At 47.7% G+C, this 18,644-nt stretch overlaps 2 protein-coding genes across 2 annotated transcripts in view; one reads left to right on the top strand and one right to left on the bottom strand.

Moving 5' to 3' along the window:
• Positions 1 to 1,269: 1,269 nt before the first annotated feature.
• Positions 1,270 to 11,749, bottom strand: sf3a3 (splicing factor 3a, subunit 3). Its single transcript, XM_056298979.1, has 17 exons — positions 11,050 to 11,749; positions 10,882 to 10,929; positions 10,361 to 10,413; positions 9,692 to 9,797; positions 9,515 to 9,587; positions 9,322 to 9,413; positions 9,150 to 9,232; positions 4,640 to 4,778; positions 4,468 to 4,536; positions 4,299 to 4,366; positions 2,907 to 3,014; positions 2,741 to 2,810; positions 2,308 to 2,472; positions 2,113 to 2,223; positions 1,880 to 1,970; positions 1,677 to 1,732; positions 1,270 to 1,564 (listed from the first exon to the last, which is right to left on the bottom strand). Exons 1-17 carry the CDS (start codon positions 11,143 to 11,145, stop codon positions 1,487 to 1,489), a joined length of 1,506 nt encoding a protein of 501 aa, XP_056154954.1. The 5' UTR covers positions 11,146 to 11,749; the 3' UTR covers positions 1,270 to 1,486.
• Positions 11,750 to 11,811: 62 nt separating this feature from the next.
• LOC130129170 (ubiquitin-conjugating enzyme E2 E2-like) overlaps positions 11,812 to 18,644 on the top strand; it is a 70,464-nt gene continuing 63,631 nt past the window's right edge. The window contains exons 1-3 of the mRNA XM_056298980.1: positions 11,812 to 12,097; positions 14,413 to 14,613; positions 17,710 to 17,760. Coding sequence (XP_056154955.1) covers positions 14,423 to 14,613; positions 17,710 to 17,760 — 242 coding nt within the window. The 5' untranslated portion in view covers positions 11,812 to 12,097; positions 14,413 to 14,422. The remainder of the gene's footprint in view (positions 12,098 to 14,412; positions 14,614 to 17,709; positions 17,761 to 18,644) is intronic.

Below are 18,644 nucleotides of genomic sequence, written 5' to 3'. Positions count from 1 at the left end.
TATCCGGCTAGGCGAGTCCCTCTTTTAACAAGCACAAGGAGATAATCGTATGCATACCATTATTTATGAAGGCGATATAAACACTGACGAAATAACACGTTACGATGACAGGATTTCAACATGGACAAACTACTGCCGTTGTAACCGACTACAAGTGTTAACTTGACTCTGTCATACTGGACAACACGTGTTCTGCATGTATACAAATAACCAATGTGGAAAAACTGCAATAAGGTTCAATTTGATATTTCACATTTAGTTTAACTGATAAATGGTTCACTAAATTGTAAAAAAAAAAAAAAAAAAAGTATACGTCTGGGTAGCGTAGCAATCTATTCCGTTGCCTACCAACACGGAGATCGCCGGTTCGAATCCCAGTGTTACCCCTGGCTTGGTCGGGCATCCCTACAGACACAATTGGCCGTGTCTGCGGGTGGGAAGCCGGATGTGGGTATGTGTCCTGGTCGCTGCACTAGCGCCTCCTCTGGTCGGTCAGGGCACCTCTTCGGGGGGGGAGGGGCAACTGGGGGGAATAGTGTGATCCTCCCACACGCTACATCCCCTTGGTGAAACGCCTCACTGTCCGGTGAAAAGAAGGGGCCGGTGACTCCACATGTATGGGAGGAGGCATGTGGTACTCTGCAACCCTCCCCGGATCGGCAGAGGGGGGTGGAGCAGAGACCGGGACGGCTCAGAAGAGTGGGGTAGTTGGCCAAATACAATTTGGGAGAAAAAAAAAAAGTGCCCTGTGATGGTCTGGCAGCCTGTCCAGGGCGTCTCCCCACCTGCCGCCCAATGACTGTTGGGATAGGCTCCAGCATCCCCGCGACCCTCAGAGCAGGATAAGAGGTCTGCATAAGAGGTCTGGATTAGAGATGGACGGGAAAAAATAGTAGGGCCCTGTGTGGCAATGAAGAATCCAAGCAAAAGCAAGTTTGCAAACCTAGTTGACGCAGACAAACCCTGTATTCAACGTGTAAACTCAATACTCAAGTGCCCCCCCCCATCATAAAACCCCAACCATAAACTGTCTTGTATGAAAACCATCTGAAAAAGTATGCTTACCTTTGTACGCTCCCTGCTCCAGCCTCGGGTATTTCTTGGAAAAGAACCACCTTTCCTGGTGACAGTTAGGAAAACTATCGCACACACCCACACATACACGCTGAACAGACAGCTGACATGCCTCATTAAAATGTCTGTTTTCAGCAAAGCAGGAGCCGGCATACAGCTGGTGCAATGACACAAGCTAAAGACAAACAACGGTGACAAAGTACTGGTGTTTATTTTAATGATCAATGACTTCCCCATTATGAACTTATCAGCGGGGTGAGAGGAGACGGCAGGTAGTCTAAAAAACACGACTACGTACACATAAAATGCTACATGGCTAGGTCAAGATTACAAATATATAGAACATTTTCAAAGTAAGCTCTTAACAACTTTCATGGCTTGTGTGACGGTTGACTCCCCCCGCCCCCCGAATCTACAGCAAGCCTTGTCTTTTCAGATCTTCATAGGTCTTCTTGTTGACCACATTTCCACTGGAGTCCTCGTACTCCTCCTGGATAAGAGAACAGAGAACGGTCTACGATCAGTATCGATGGTGTTAAATGTCACGCTGTGAAAAGCCCCTACGCCAGTTAGAACCGATCTGTCGTTGAGTCTGGACTGACCTCTGTGTCCGGTTGCCACCGCTCGGATGCCTTCTGGGACTTCAGCTTTGCCCACACTGAGATAGAATCAGTAACAATCTCTTAATACAGAATAGACAAGTAAAAACTAACTTCCCCCCCCAAGGTACAACCCCAATGAACTTGTACAATCTAACTATCATTCCTTTTCTTGCGTATGTCCAGTTCATAATGAAAATACTTACGGGAAACGGCATCCTCAATCTGGGTGACATTGGCGAAGTGGGCAGTGTTCGGTATACCTAGACAACGCATGCCGTGAGCATGTCGCCACTCCTGGCGAGGAGACAAAGACAGGAAAAGGACTTTTACTATAATGCGATCAAAACCGCTCAGCTAACTCCATCATGTAAGAAAACCGAAAGGAAACCCATCAGACGAGTTGCCGAATTCCTAAATAATTCCTCTGAAAACATACCGCAAAGTGCCTCTGAAAGGCTTTTGGTCCCCTGTAGGTGTAGTTTCCACAGATCTCACAGTTGTAGTTGATGTTTAGCCCGTGGAGTTTATACAGCCAATACGGTATTGGCTGGAGGGAAACGAAAAATTGGTAAGCAGGCATGTTATTTCATTTCAGACGAGCGAACAAAATTCACAAAGGCGAGCGCCTCACCTTGCCGTCCCAGCCGAGGGGCAGGTTCTTGGGGTTGTAAATGATCTCGTTGTCCTCGTCCTCACTTTCACTCTCGCTGAGCTGCTCCTCCTCCTCTTCCTCACGCTCCTCTCCAGTCCTGGCCTGCTTCCGTTGCACATTCTCATGGGTCAGCTGCCTCTGCTCCTGCAATGTCAACTTCAAGTTCAGCCTGACACAGCTACTACCCCACACGGACACCGACAGCACTGCATGGGCCATGTGGGAGGATTCTAAAACATGATACACCATCAAAAATACCCATCATCTTAAGCTCATAGGGCAATACCTCTAAAATATAGATGACCTAGATGGTATATATGCCAATATTTTGTCCCCCCAGGGGCAAGGGGCACTTTCTTCCCATATTCAAACCTATATGATTCAACTGTAACAGCTGCCTGAACTCACTTACCCCCAGGATCTCCACATATTCGTAGACCTGAGCCTCCAGGAAGGCAATTTCCTTGTTACGCTCTGTGTCTCTGCAGATTTGAGTGGTGGACATTGTTATGAGTTATGCAGTGAACACTATCACAAGCAGACTCCGGCACGAGGAAACTTATCTTAAAAGCAATTACTTTTTGGGTCCTTTGGACTTGGGGTTCTTGGCAAACAGCGAGGGGTCCAGAGATTCCAGTGACTTCCCTTTGGTACTGAAAAGCCTCTGCGCCCTTTCCTCAAGAGTTCTGTCAAACAAACACACACACACGCACACACAGGTTTTGCCTTTGTGTTCAACTGCTCGATGTGCATGACACATATCCATTCCCCTCTGCCTTGAGCTCCACAACATGATCAGGGCTGTCACGATTATGACACTTTAGTTGATGATTAATTGTCATACAATCAATGACAATTAATTAATGACAATTAAATAGTTAATTGTTATTAATTAAACAACTGATTAACAGCAGTTAAATCATTAATCACGATTAACGATTTGTCTTTTTTTTGCTTCCACCCCCTTTTCTCCCCAATTGTACTTGGCCAATTACCCTATTTTCTGAGCCGTCCTGGTCGCTGTTCCATCCCTGTTGCCAGTCCGGGGAGGGCTGCAGACTACCACATGCCTCCCCTGATACATGTGGAGTCACCAGCCACTTCTTTTCACCTGACTGGATTGAAGTTTTGGAGACACGTGTTTTTCCTGGTAACTTGTACTGCCTGTCAAACTTTCGCATCATTTCTTTAAATGCTGGTTGTTCAACTGTATTGAATGGCTGCATTGCTTTGGCTGTATACCACGTTACACTGTCTGTCACCGTGCACCATCTGCTTCTGTCACGTTTATATTTAGACACTCGTCCGAAAGCTTCCAGAACAGCCAATTGCCAGGATGGAACTGCGGTGGCTGGTGGTGGCTGTCTTTCCAAGTTTGGCAAATTGGGTGGGGTGGTGGAGCAGTAGATGGTTTTTTTAAATTTGTGGTGTTAGCGCTTTTGACCGCCACCTTTTTTGCTGCAAATCCAACAAACCGCCTCCTCCAAGTTAAAAAGGTTCTCCTTTTTTCATTTGGCTTAAAACCAACATGTGCCCACAGCGGTGCCGTGGTGTTTGGCTTTGCAACGATGTCCATGATGTTAATGTCAACAGATGCTCATCAAAATGCAGTCGTCAAATATTATAGAATATTATAGAGTAAGCATCTCAAGACAAACAGTTTGTTGCTGCTAATTCACCACTCATGTGCCAGGGTTACAACAAGATGACGTCATTAAAAGCGCTCCAGTCAAACAACAAACGGTGGAAAACGACATTCACAGACATGGTGGAAAGATGACATTTCTGTTAGTTTCCCCCAGCTGTTTTAATACAAACGAATGGAAACGATTCTAACCATTACGCAAAATGACCACGGGCAGGTCAAATAATGGCAATCAGGAGATTATGTAATAATTGTGACAGCCCTAACGATGATGTACTGCAGTGTTATTCCTGGATGTTATTGCCATGTTAAAACAAATGCTCACCCTCCACACTTTAGTCCCAATGCCATGAGGGCAGACTTCAATCTGTCCAGACCTAAGGAGGCCAATTCCTGTGAAAGAGAATGACCAGTTGAAAAAAAGAAATAGAGAGGAATGTAATGTACCAATAAACACTGCTCAGCTTAGGAATGAGAACACTGAAACGTCTTACTTCCCAAGAAGAAAAGGCGGAGAGGTCCAAATGAGCCCCAGCGTGTGTCAAAGCACTACTTGTCTCTTTCTAGAGTCCACAGAAACACATACATCAAGTCAAAATTAGACCTGAGACAATGACCAGATCACCTCAAACACAATCGTATGCGGTGTCTGCAGTGAGCACTTACAGGCCAACCAGGGAACGTCCCATTCTCCCACTTCTTCTCAAAGTCTACCAGAACCTTGCCGTAGAGCTCGTTCTGGTCCAACAGAGGTTTGACACGATCCGTGTAATCCTGGAGGTAATCCAATAGCATCTCCAAGTACCTGCAAGCAGAGACACCACATGAGACTTGCAACTCGTGTCACGTTTAATTAAGAGCATGAAACTGTACCAAACATGAGGCAGTAACTGAAATTCAGGGGCAGGCTGTTAATATCAAATCCTAGTGTTTAGCTTAATAGTTACTGTCTTTTCTCTAGGGAACATGGTGTTTTAAGACTTTACCCCTGCAGTTACATGCAGAGGAACATGAAGTGTAACGACGAATTTGAAGTAAAAGCACCGTTGTGTCTGTCGGATATGGCAGGCCGTAGTCGTAGAAGAGCGTTACCAACATACACCTGCACTACTACAACTACTATTACAACTGCTTTCGGCAGCTCCCATTAGGAGTCACCACGGTGGATCACCCGTCTCCATCTCTTCCTGTCCTCTGCATCTTTCTCTGTCACGCCAGCCACCTGCATGTCCTCCCTCACCACACCCATCAACCTCCTCTTTGCCTTCCTCTTTTCCTCTTGCCTGGCAGCTCCACATAATATACTTGTTCCTAATCCTGTCCTCCTTCTTCATTCCTGGGGTGGGGGGGGGGGGGAAATCGATTCTTCGATGCATCGAGATTCTCTCATAAAAGAGGATGTCTCGATGCAGAAAACTCAATAATCGGAAATTTAAAGCTCAATTCCTAACTGGGCTGTACATTCCCGTACGGCTGCCGCTGAACCAGCTGGATAGTGAAACATAACGCGTCGTGTTTACGTTCTAAGCTAGCCTACTTCTTCAGTTTTGCTGAGGATGGCTGAGCGCGAGCAACCGAAGTTGGATACAATCCGACAGGCGCCCTCTGGCTTAAAAGCCAGCATATATAGTCTTCTATGAAGTTAAAGGGAAAAGAGACCTGGACAAGAGCCACACTGTATGCAAGTTGTGTCTAGCTAAAATCAAATATTTTGGGAGCACAACAAACACGAGGAACCATATTTCCCGTTTCCACCCGGAGTTGGAGGAAAAACAGCCGGTTGTAGTTGCTGCCAACCAGAGAACAGTTGAACAAGTGATATCAAAGCTTCCACCGAACCCGGAACGGGCGAAGCGAATCAAAAAGTCGATCGCAACTTTTACTACCAACGATCTGCACCCCTACTCAGTCACTGAGAACCAGGGCTTTCATGCTACGCTGCACACTCTGGAGCCGAGCTACAACACCCCATCTCGATGTTTTTTCACCGACACAGTGATACCCCACACCCTACAACGAAACCAAAACCAGAGTCATGGAATCACCGAGGAAAGAGGGTAGGATGGCAATAACATGCGATGCATGGACATCCATTGCTACAGAATCTTATGTTACCGTAACTGCGCACCTTATTACCGATGACTGGCAGCTCGTGTCTCACGTGCAGGGATATAGTTACTGCACAGCAGAGCATGTAGACCCACTCCTGTTCTTACACAAACACTTACACATCCCAGCATCACCGGCTAAGCACATTTGCTGTGTTGCGCTTTCATGATTTCATTGTGGCCTATTATTCGTATCTTCTCCATTATTTATTGTTTTACCGCATATTCCACAGAAAGCGTAAGTTTTGTATGAGAGCCGGTGCACAATTCTGTGTTGTTTTCGCATAAAAGCTGTTGGATCATTGTTGGATCAAATGATGATGGCTCATTACAAATATGCCATGTCTTAAAAGTAGCAAGGAGTCACACAGCGAGAAAAAATAAATTATGTATAGAAATCAAAAATGTTGATGCATCAATAATCATTTCATAATCGCATCGTAGCCCCCTGAATCGGAATCCAATCGTGAGGTGCCTAATTCCCACCCCTAGTCACTCCCATCGAAAATCTTAGCATCTTCCGCTCTGCCACCTCCAGCTCCACCTCCTGTCTTTTCATCAGTGCTACCGTCTCCAAACCATATAACATAGCTGGTCTCACTACCATTTTGTAAACCTTCCCTTTAACTCTTGCTGGTACCCTTCTGTCACAAATCCCTCCTAACACTCTTCTCCACCCTGCCTGCACGCTCGTCCACACTCCCTGTTACTTTGAAAAGTTGACCCAAATATTTAAACTCATCCACCTTTGTCACCTCTATTCCTTGCATCCTCACCATTCCACTGTCCTTCCTCTCGTTCACACATTTGTATTCCGTCTTGCTCCTACTGAATTTCATTCCTCTTCCCTCCAGTGCCTACCTCCACCTCTCCAGGCTCTCCTCAACCTGCTCCCTACTCTCACTACAGATCACAATGTCATCCGCGAACATCATAGTCCACGGAGACTCCTGCCTAATCTCATCCATCAACCTGTCCATCACCATTGCAAACAAGAAAGGGCTCAGAGCTGGTCCTTGATGTAATCCCACCTCCACCTTGAACCCATCTGTCATTCCTACTGCCAAGTGGGTATGACTGTCCTCTCCGTTGGGTTGTCTACTTGTGGGTTTTCAGATGGCTGTAGAAGCCAATCCACAATCCACATCCTCATACAATACCACACGTCCTCTCTCTGCACCCTGTCATATGCTTTCTCTAAATCCACAAAGACACAACGTACCTCCTTCTGGCCTTCTCTATACTTCCCCATCAACATTTTCAAAGCAAACATCACATCTGTAGCGCTGTTTTGTGGCATGTAACCATACTGCTGCTCACTGATCATCGCCTCTTAACCTAGCTTCCACTACTCTTTCCCATATCTTCATGCTGTGGCTGATTAACCTAATACATGTAGTTGCTACAGCTCTGCACATCACCCTTATTCTTGAAAATTGGTACCAGTAAACTTCTTCTCCACTCCTCACCGATCAGCCAAAACATTAAAACCACTGACAGGTAAGTGAATAACATTATCTCATTACAATGGCACCTGTCAAGGGGTGGGATGCATTAGGCAGCAGGTGAACAGTCAGCTGTTGAAATTGATGTGTTGGAAGCAGGAAAAATGGGCAAGTGTAAGGATCTGAGTGACTTTGACAAGGGCAAAATTGTGACGGTAGACAACCGAGTGAGAGCATCTCCACTATGGCAGGTCTTGTGGGGTGTTCCTGGACTGCAGTGGCAAGTACCTACCAAAATTGGTCCAAGGAAGGGGAACCGGTGATTGATGCGTGTGGGGAGGGAAGGCTAGTCTGTCTGGTCCAATACCACAGAAGAGCTACTGTAGCTCAAATTGCTGAAAATGTTAATGCTGACTATGATAGACAAGTGTCAGAACACAGTGCATCGCAGCATGCTGCTCAGAGTGCCCATGATGACCCCTGTCCACTGCGGAAAGCACCGACAATGGGCATGTGAGCATCTGAACTGGACCATGGAGCAACGGAAGAAGGTGACCTGGTCTGATGAATCACATTTTCTTATACGTTGTGGACGGCCGGGTGCCTGTACGTTTTTTTGCCTGGGGAAGAGATGACACCAGGATGAACTACAGGGAGAAGGCAAGCCAGTAGAGGCAGTATGATGATGCTCTGGGCAATGTTCTGATGGGAAACCTTAGGTCCTGGCATGTATGTGGATGTTACTTTGACAGGTACCACCTACATAAACACTGTTGCAGACCAAGTACACCCCTTCACGCCAACGGTATTCCCTGATAGCAGTGGCCTTTTTCAGCAGGATAATGCACCCTGCCACACTGCACACATTGTTCAGAAATAGTTTGAGGAACATGACAAAGAGTTCAAGGTGTTGCCTTGGCCTCCAAATTCCCCAGATCTCAATCCAATCGAGTATCTGTGGAATGTGCTGAAAAAACAAGTCAGATCCATGGAGGCTCCACCTTGCAACTTACATGACTTAAAGGATCTGCTGCTAATGTCTTGGTGCCAGATACCAGACGACAACTTCAGAGGTCTTGTGGAGTTCATGCCTCGATGAGTCAGAGCTGTTTTGATGGGACGAGGGGGACCTACACAATATTACGCAGTTGGTTTTAATGTTTTGGCTGATCGGTGCATACTACAATATCAATAGCTAAAACAAAGTTTCAACCTGTTTTTTTGTTGTTGTTGTTCCGACATAGGAAAGGCGCTGCCACAACAGCACTGATAACTCTGGGATTTAGCTTCCTCTAAGAGTTGGAGTAGTCAAACACCAGTGAAATAACCAATTTCACCAGTGATGTCAACATGTTGAACAAAAAGCAAACAAAATCTTAACGAATGCGGCTTTAATTAATCTAATTTAAATATGGTGACGGACTTGGAGTAAGCCCTGTAAATTAAACTGTGAGATTGATGAAAATAGTTGACCATAATAGTTCACAGAAAACTTGACCACAACAAATTCAAAACAGGCTAATTTTCATGTCTTGACCTGATGGTGGCTTATGTTTTCAAATAACAGCTAGTCAAGGACTCAACTGTCAAACTTGTAGAGGGGAATTTACACAACGCACTTACCTTTTGTATTCTGCATTCTTCCTGTCCTTAGAGATGTCAAACAGCTGGTCAAATGAAGACAGGTAAGTGATATACTCCATTTTCTGTGAGACATAGAGCACAGAGAGAGACATGATGTCTAGATCAACTGTGCTGAGTGATACATGAAGCAGGCAGATTAAAGTGTTGGTACCTCTGCTCCCTTCAAATTGATGAATTTCAAGTAGCAGTCATGGAGATCAAGGTAGCGCCCGTATCCTTCTTCATCAGTAAACTCCACAAGGTCTATGAAATGAGAGCAATTTTATTCAGATAGTATGTTTATACAAGGCCTCAGAACAGAGAAGAAATACTGTCATTTGCCCATTTAACGAGTTATATCTTACTTTGAGCCTCCTCACTGGGGTTGTCTCTCGCCTTCATCAACTCCTCAAATTCCACCGACATTGGTACACATATCTGTAGGAAAAAAATATGCATCACTTTTAACAATTGCATAAAGCACACAATAGGATTACTCTTAACAAAGAAAAACAAAGGTTTTAACAGTTAGAGCTAACAACCTCATTTGGGTGCTTCCTGTGAAACTCCTTAATTTGTTTCAGTCTGTTGTAGAATTCTGCAAATTCATTTGGTCCTGAGATGGCACTGAGTTCATCCTTCCTCATTCTGTTTTTGGGAAACATATTTGTTACGGTAATATGCTTCACATGACATTAGTTGTGATAACATGCATGCACACGTGTAAATTAAAGGTAGGTTTGAATAGTTTGTTGTTTTTTTTAGAAAAAAACAAAACAACGTAATACATGACCAAAAAAACGTCAGTAATGCACCATTTACTCAAATTTCTAACTGAAATCTCCATACTCTTGCCATAATAAGCGTTAACTAACAGCTGCCATGTAACTGCTTTAGTGAAATAAAAAAAATAAAACTGTTGTGGCTTGTCGCCGAGTTCGTGCTTGTGCAACCAAAGTTCAGGAAGGAGTCAATGAAATACGTTTGATCTGGGGTGAAATTTCCAAATAACTAATCAATTGAAAAATGATCACAGGTAGGAATATATCATCTTAAGCGAGGGGGGAACTGAAACGTCCAGAAACGAAGCAAGTCAGCTTATTAGATGGCGATGTATGGAAGGCAGTCAAGACACCTAGATGTGAGTGGAAATCTGTGCGCCTGCCAAACAGCTGCACACAGAGAAGAAACCAAACCACTTCTCAACTTACCCATCTTTGTCCTCGTAGGAGTCTCTGAGATTGGCGCTCACTTCCATGTATCTCTAAAACAGGACGGGGAGACTGTCAGACACTGCAGCAGTAGCTTACGTGTAGCCATGCCTATTGAATATGCTGGAACATCATTTTACTCTTGACGGTGGCCAGTCAGCTAAGTTAGCCCAGACACATCTCAACCCAGTCCTCAAGGACCCCCTATCCTGAAGATTTTCATTGTAACCCTGCATAGGTAGCCCTGCTTGTACTTACTCGACCAATCATCTCGCAGCACTTAATCATGCAAGGTGTGCAACGTCTGACAAAATTAATTGCTGATTGGTTGAATAACTACAAACAGGTACCTATTCAGGGTTGCAAAGAAAATATGCAGGATAGGGGGTCCTTGAGGACTGGGTTGAGAACCACTGTAATTAGAACAAACATGTGTACGGCGTCATCACTGCGCACAGAGCTAGCCTGGCTACAGCGTTAGCCGGCACTAGCTAACGCTAGCTTGTTTTTTGGTCGCTTACGTCCAGCATTGCTCTGGTTCGGTGGTCGGAGTTGATCTGTTCACGCAGCTGTTGAAAAGAGGGCGAAAAGAAATGTCAGAATTAAAAGCGGGCTCAGCGGTACCAGCCTCGCGTCGCCGTCCTTTAAGCAGCTAACGCGCTAACGCTAGCTTAGAGCGCCTCTCTCACCGTGGTTTTCTTGTGCAGCATTTCTTTTGTCTTGGCGTCCATCAGCCTCTCTTTCTCCTCGTGATAGCGCCGCTGCTGCTCCAGGATAGTCTCCATTTTTTTGAGAAGGGTGAAACTGGTTTACCGTGAACGGACCGAACCCCTTGTAGTTTGCAAGGGGGTATTGGCGCAAGACGACCCGGAGCCCGCAGTTTCCCCTGCGCTGCTTTTCAACGGCGCACGCCACACCGGAGGAAGTGGGCTGTCGGTCCGGGGGAAACCTCGGGCGCGCCGCTAATGGTTCCGCGTGGACGGAAAAACCCAACGTTCTTAGAACGAAGAACATTTCCGAAACCGAACATTTCCGTCGTTGGCACCGGTGTTCTAAAGAAGCCAAGCGTGTGAATATTTTAATATATTTCCGGGATAAATATAGCCGCGTTCATTGTTTTTTTTTTCAGCGCATTGCTGTTTATCTAAAAATAGAGACTTGGGCAGAAATTACGTCAGGCTAATTTATTGAGCGGGTGATAATTTGCCCACATTTAGGCTGCCTGCAATAATCTCTCGCAAGTTTGCGTGACAATGTTCTGCGTGTTTGAGGTCGTCGCAGCACACGCCGCCGCCGCAGCCATTCGAACCATCGGCAACATTGTCGCCGCGATAACGTTCGAATAACTGCAACAACAAATAAAACGAGCGCACGTCTGTGGAGCGAGGCCGCACGAGCGGCGACCCCCCCCCGCCCCCCGGTACAAAGCCAGACGGAGCGTTCCAGACGTCAGTCATCTCTCACTTCCTTTGTAGTCCCCCACGTTATCGAAAGACTGCGCACACCGTTTGCGCGCACTCGTGCGAACGCGCGCTCGGAGGCGGTCCGGCTCGGCACGCCACGGTTCTCCCAGTCTGAAAGGGGAAGGAGAGGCGGAGAGACACACGGAGAGAGAGAGAGAGAGAGAGAGAGAGAGAGAGATACCCCCGCGGACGGAGCGCGCTACGCGGATTACACTTTCGGGAGTTTCATCACGTTTGCTCGACCGTCCCCTTCGAACCGTCCTTTTTCGGCAAGGTGGGTAGTCGAAATCCGTTAGCCGCAATGTCCAACTCTGGCGAGGAAAAAGGGGGCCGGTTTACGAACGTCCCACACGGCGAGCGCCGTGTTCAATGAGGGGGTGGAGGGGAGGGAGGGGGGGGGTCGGGGTTTTTTTTTGTGTCTTTTGTGCAAGGGGGGCGGGGGGGGCGGATTTTGACGTGGTCGCCACACTTTCCTCGACCGGGTGCGCTCGACTGAAGATGGGTGAGATATACGTGTCGTTTAATGTGTGCGGCTTGTCCGGTAACATCCTGGCTATCTGGCCAAGGGGACCCGCTGGTGGTGGTGGGGGTGGTGGGGGGGGCTCTCCGGTTACCTCTGTTGGTGTGAAATTTTAGGCCTCCTCAATTAGAAGTAGGGGCGATTCTGTAGGAGCGTCGTGGTGTGCAGGCACGGACACGGTTCGTGTGTTTTGACAGCTCCGCAAACAAAACGGAGGGTGGGGGGGTGTGGAGGTGGGGGGGGGGGGGAGAAAAGAAGCAGACATGCGACACATCTGATGTGGAAAAACAAAGGGACGAGCAACTTTTCCAGCGCTTCGTTTGTCTCTCGTGGCGTTTATTTTCACCAGCAAACTGCAAATACGTACACACTCCAAGCCATTACACTGGCGATACTGAAGAACTCTGAATAGAAATTTGTCAAATTTCCCCTGTTTATATATACATACATGTATGGATGTATGGATGTATGTATAGACAGCTGATGATGGCTTATGGCGTGAAACAGGCTTGTGTTGTCTCATAAAGAATTTACTTGAATCACTGGATTTTATATACATATACATACATACATGTATATATATATATGTATGTATACATGTATATGTATGTATGTAACACTCAACAGTAGGGAAAGTGCTCAACAAATAAGGAGCTATGTGTATACATATATAAAAAATCCAGTGATTCAAGTAAATTCTTTATGAGAGTACAAGCCTGTTTCATGGCATAAGCAATAATCAGCTGTCAGTCGTTGTTGATTATTATGATTGACATAATATGTCAGTCATATTGACAGCTGATGATGGCTTATGGCATGAAACAGGCTTGTACTCTCATAAAGAATTTACTTGAATCACTGGATTTTATATATATATATATATATATATATATATATATATATATATATATGTAACACTCAACAGTAGGGAAAGTGCTGAACAAACAAGGAGCTATGTGTATACATATCTATATATATATATCTCTATATCTCTCTCTATATATATATCTATATATATATATATATAGATATATATATAATCCAGTGATTCAAGTAAATTCTTTATGAGAGTACAAGCCTGTTTCATGGCATAAGCAATAATCAGCTGTCAATCATTGTTGATTATTATGATTGACATAATATGTCAGTCATATTGACAGCTGATGATTGCTTATGGCATGAAACAGGCTTGTACTGTCTCAAAGAATTGACTCCAATCCCTGGATTTTCTATATGTGCATGTAGTATATATTTCGCTGAGCTGGTGAACATATCAATCACCACAGCATGCACATATTCTAAATACGATGACTAACACGTTATTATCTTGGACAATATTTTCATAGTCGACTCCCGTATGATTCATTTTTACTCACAATTTAACCCCATTATCTTAGTTCATCATAAAAAACAATTAAAAAAAGTTAAATGTTGATTGTTCCGTCTCTGCATGCGGGGTTGTTTTCCCAGAATGCCAAGTCAGCTCGCCAAACCTGCTGCCATGGTTATTGGAAAATCTTTTCACATCTCCTCGCAATTTAACACTCCTTTCAGCTCCGTGGCACCCAGTAAAATGCCCTCACGCTCGTTCGTCTGTATCATGAGTCATTTTTACACTAGCCGCTTGTGCTGCGAACACAAACGGAGGCATTCCCCTTGAGGTTCATGGACAACGATGCGCAATTGGATTTACTAAACGTGACCTTGTACGTTGCTTCGATTACCGAGCCCCACGGCTTTTTCCCCCTCGGGACGTCCAACTTGGCTGATTTCTGATGACTACTGAAACTGCCTCTTAAAGTAAAAGCGCTTATTTTCCCCAGCTGGTAACCTGCCATGGATTTAAATGCATTACTCAAAGGGGAGCGTCTCATCAAAAAAACACATGACCCTAAATCAGCCAAACTCCAACGTTAAAATGGGGTTTTCTGGGTGACCCGGATGAGAGTCGCCTGGCGTGAGCAGCAAGGGATTCTCTCAGCTGGTCCCTGCCTGCATACCTGTTTGTGTGCACTCGTGTGTGTGTGTGTATATAGGTGTCCAAATTACATGTACGTGTCACTTTCCAGCGTAGCAAGCATGTCCAGCGAGGTGCAGCCGAGGCCGGACGACAGCCCCAACACCAGCGGGGGCAGCTCGGACGCGGAGCAGAGAGAGGTGGCCCCTCCGGAGCAGCAGGGCCAGGAGCAGCGCGAGCAGACGCAGCCCAAGAAGAAGGAGGCTAAGATATCCAGCAAGACTGCTGCCAAGCTGTCTACCAGTGCCAAGAGGTAGCTAGATCTGCAGCGAATCTCTTCCTTTTCTTTTCTCCCCTCCCCCCCCCCCCCCCCGCATTTGGAAAGGCCCATAGTGCCCCCATGTCCCGTATGCTTCTTAAACCAACATGGGAAGGCTGCTCGCTGTCAGTTTTGTTCCGTTTGTTTTTGTTGGTCTCCATATCTCCCGCTGCCATCAGTCTCTGGTTATTGTATGCACAGCGTAACGCCGTTGTTTTCCATCATGGGGAATGTGTGGTAGGTAGTTGCTGTAGGCCTCTCAATGGTTATTACGATTATCAAATCCAATGGTCCGTGGAATATTAGCGGGGGGAAAAAAACAAGTGTTTGGTGAAAGAGCTCACGCAAGAGTGAGAGGAACTGGCGGTGTAATTGGTTCTTTCCCCCCACGGATACCTCCGGCCTTGTTCATTGCACCATTTTCCCCCTAACAGCTCCCCGGCTTCGCCCGTCAAAATGTGCCACCTCAGGAAATATTTCGGATGAAATTACACAGCACGCAGTCAAGCTCGGAACGACTCCATAATGGCACTGATTGTATCCCGGGCCCTTTGTGAAAATATATCTTTCTTTTTCTTTCCTGCCCCGATTGAGTAGTGTACAGTAGCTCCCCCTCCGTCCCGTCATACGCCAGGTGCTTAATATGAACACGGGGCAGGTTTTTTTGCCGTCTTTGGCTGTTCCCTGTTTGGGGAGGGGAAGACCCCACGGCAGCAAGCCCACCGGCCGGAAAGAACAGAGGGACCACCCGAAGTTTTGCTTAGCCCCGCGCTGGTGGCGTGGTGCTGCTGAGGCCTGGCTTAGAGGCATCCCTTCTGTTGGTAAATAAGGGTTTACCGCTGTAAGAGCAAAATCTGGGGTCGGACTCTGATTGGTTGGTAGGGAGGAGGGAATGAGGAAGTTGTTGTTGTTGTGTGGCGCGAACGGTATTGGGAGCTCCGCGCAAGTGAAAGGAAATATTATTACTAAGAACTGTGATATGTTGGACCTATGTCAACGTTTTGGTGCAGCTGTGAAGAAGGATTAAATGGGTTTCCGAAGAGGGAAGACGGTGTCCTCGCCATTTTCAGACGAAGTGAACTATTGAACTGTGTTGGGCTGTGCCCCGGAGTTTAGCTAGCTAGTGTAAACTACTAATAAGACATGTTAGCCCCTAGCTAACGGGTCTGACCCTTTAGCCGAGTGGTTAGTGATGCCGTCTTGTGGTGCAGTACACCCCGTCTCGAATCCCGCACCGGGCAAGAAAATAACCGGTTACATCGGTGGCAGCGGTGGGATCCGGAAGTGTGCAGATCCTCAGAAGTCTCTTCGGAGCGCGGGAAGAACAAAGCGCGAGGGCGCGCTTCCGGGAGAGGGTGACGACTGTAAACTACTAATAAGACACGTTAGCCCCTAGCTAACGGGTCTGACCCTTTAGCTGAGCGGTTAGTGATGTCGCCTTGTGGTGCAGTACACCCCGTATCGAATCCTGCACCGGGCAAGAAAATAACCGGTTACATCGGTGGCAGCGGTGGGATCCGGAAGTGTGCAGATCCTCAGAAGTCTCTTCGGAGCGCGGGAAGAACAAAGCGCGAGGGCGCACTTCCGGGAGAGGGTGACGACTGTAAACTACTAATAAGACACGTTAGCCCCTAGCTAACGGGTCTGACCCTTTAGCCGAGCGGTTAGTGATGTCGCCTTGTGGTGCAGTACACCCCGTATCGAATCCCGCACCGGGCAAGAAAATAACCAGTTACACTAGCGCCAGGCAGTGACGGACAGCACCGGCGAACTTCGGCCCTGCATCCGAAACAAATTCGCTTCCCCTGCATCTTCCGGCGAAGGTAGTCAGAAGACGGAGACAGGAGAAGTAACACTTTCCCGTGGCTCCAAAAGGCCGCTTATCTTGCCCCCTGCTCTCTCTGGCTGGGAGTAAATAGCTCTTTATTACCCATCTGCTAGACAGCCGAGCGCACAGACGCCGTGATCAATGAGAGGGAATGGTTTTGTATTCACGGCGTCTCTGAGAATCTGTTGAGATCACGCCGCCGGCGTAGCGGTTGCATCAGCGGCGGAGACAAAGTGAGAGGAACTTGTAAAGAAATGGCCGGCCGCAAGGCTGAGTAGCTGCAGCGTTTACGGCTGAGTAAAATATAGCACCTGGCTGCCGGATTCCTTTAAGCAAATCATTGGCATAGCTGTGTAATGAACACTTACCGGAGAGAAATCCGACCCCTCCGCTGACTACTTTATGTCTCCTTTGTGGAAGGGGCAACAACTAGCAGTGGCAAAAGGGGAGAAGGGGAAGGATGGAGCGATGAGGGGGGACGGGATAGGAATCAAATTGGCGACGACATTTTTGTGGTCCCGTGTGGGTAGGCGACGGTCTATTCCGTTGGCTACCCACACGGGACTCGCCGGTTCGAATCCCCGTGTTGCCTCCGGCTTGGTCAGGGGTCCCTACAGTTACAATCGGCCGTGTCTGATGGTGGGGAGCCGCATGTAGGTATGTGTCCTGGTCGCTGCACTAGCGCCTCCTCCGGCCGGTCAGGGTGCCTGTTCGGGGGGGGGGGGTTGGGGGGGAAGCGTGATCCTCCCACGCGCTGCGTCCCCCCTGGGGAAACTCCTCACTGTCGGGTGGAAAGAAGAGGCTGGGAGGAGGCATGTGGTAGTCTGCAGCCCCTCCCCGGATCGGCAGAGGGGGGGGTGGAGCAAGAGACCGGGCCAGATTGGAAAATAGGGTAAATCGGCCAAGTACAACTGGGGTGAAAAGTGGGGGGGGGGGGGGAATAAAATTGTCCCGATATCAGATATGATTTCCTTACTCAGCGTTGAACCTCTTGACGTCAATATCAATTCGCGCGTGAAACGCGGCGGACATATCCGGCCCGCGCCTGATCTCGCGCCGAATGATCGCCGCACTCAATCACAGCGCTCGGGAGCTCATTAGAAAATCAATGAGGTATTCAGGGTGTGCGCTTTACGGATCGATTTTTATTTATTTATTTTTTTTTTTTTCGGGGCAGGATTTATATTTGTGTCCGCCCTTGTGTTTTGTGCCGTCCCGAGTTGTGAGGATGACTGTGACGCCATTTCTGCCTCCCGTTTCAGGATCCAGAAGGAGCTGGCGGAGATCACCTTGGACCCGCCGCCCAACTGCAGGTAGGAGCCTGCTGACTGTGTGTGTGTGTGTGCGTTCAGGTGCTGTTTGCTTTGACACCCGAGGCAGTGTGTGTGTGTGTGTGTGTGTTTTTGTGTAAGCCTGTGCGGGTGTGGGTTGCCTGAATGGACTGCGTTGGCTCGGGGAGTGAGATGGGTGGGTAATTGTACCGCTGTTACGCCGCCGTTTGCCCTTGCTTAGGCGAGACGGCCAGGCCTCGTCAGTAGTGTGTGGCGTGAGTCGGGCGTCGGAGGGGAAGGGAGCGAGTGTTTACTGTTGGGATGGCTGCAGCAGCGACAGCCTTGTGTTTGCCAGCACTCCCGAGGGGAGGAGGGGGGGGGGAGGAGGAGGAGGAGGAGGCGCCGCCGAACTGGTCTGCGTGGTTTGTTTTCCTCGGAGCGAGAGTGTGGTGAAAGAAGGTGACAGGCGCAGATACCACACGCGCACACACGGCTGCCGATCGAGACTTGTGCGTGAGCTTTTTCATGGTGTGGCTTTCTGATGAGTTGGTGTTAGATATGAATACACAGCCTGAGTTGTGTATCGGAGGAGGAGGAGGAGGAGGAGGGGTTGGTGGAAAGGTGGAGGTGTAAGCAAGTGAGTAGCGACAGAAAATATACTCCTTTTATGAAGGGGGGGGGGGGGGACTCTGTCATGTTTTTTTTTTTTCCCCTCCCCAATTGTACTTGGCCAATCACCCCACTCTTCCCGGTCGCTGCTCCGCCCCCGGTCTCTGCTCCGCCCCCGGTCTCTGCTCCGCCCCCGGTCTCTGCTCCGCCCCCTCTGGTGATCCGGGGAGGGCTGCAGACGACCACATGCCTCCTCCAATACATGTGGAGTCGCCAGCCGCTTCTTTTCACCTGACAGTGAGGAGTTTCACCAGGGG

The sequence above is a fragment of the Lampris incognitus genome, chromosome 18 (assembly GCF_029633865.1).
Source record: "Lampris incognitus isolate fLamInc1 chromosome 18, fLamInc1.hap2, whole genome shotgun sequence".
Lineage (NCBI taxonomy): Eukaryota > Metazoa > Chordata > Actinopteri > Lampriformes > Lampridae > Lampris > Lampris incognitus.
The sequence above is the reverse complement of the archived record's forward strand: the minus strand, read 5'-3'. Positions and strand labels throughout refer to the sequence as shown.

Excerpts from the sequence above, each read along its gene's own strand:
- sf3a3 (XM_056298979.1), bottom strand. The coding sequence starts at position 11,145 with ATGGAGACTATCCTGGAGCAGCAGCGGCGCTATCACGAGGAGAAAGAG. Across the intron at positions 10,414-10,881 it reads GAACCAGAGCAATGCTGGAC|AGATACATGGAAGTGAGCGC; the intron begins GTAAGCGACCAA and ends GTCCTGTTTTAG. Across the intron at positions 2,224-2,307 it reads CCCTCGGCTGGGACGGCAAG|CCAATACCGTATTGGCTGTA; the intron begins GTGAGGCGCTCG and ends GTTTCCCTCCAG.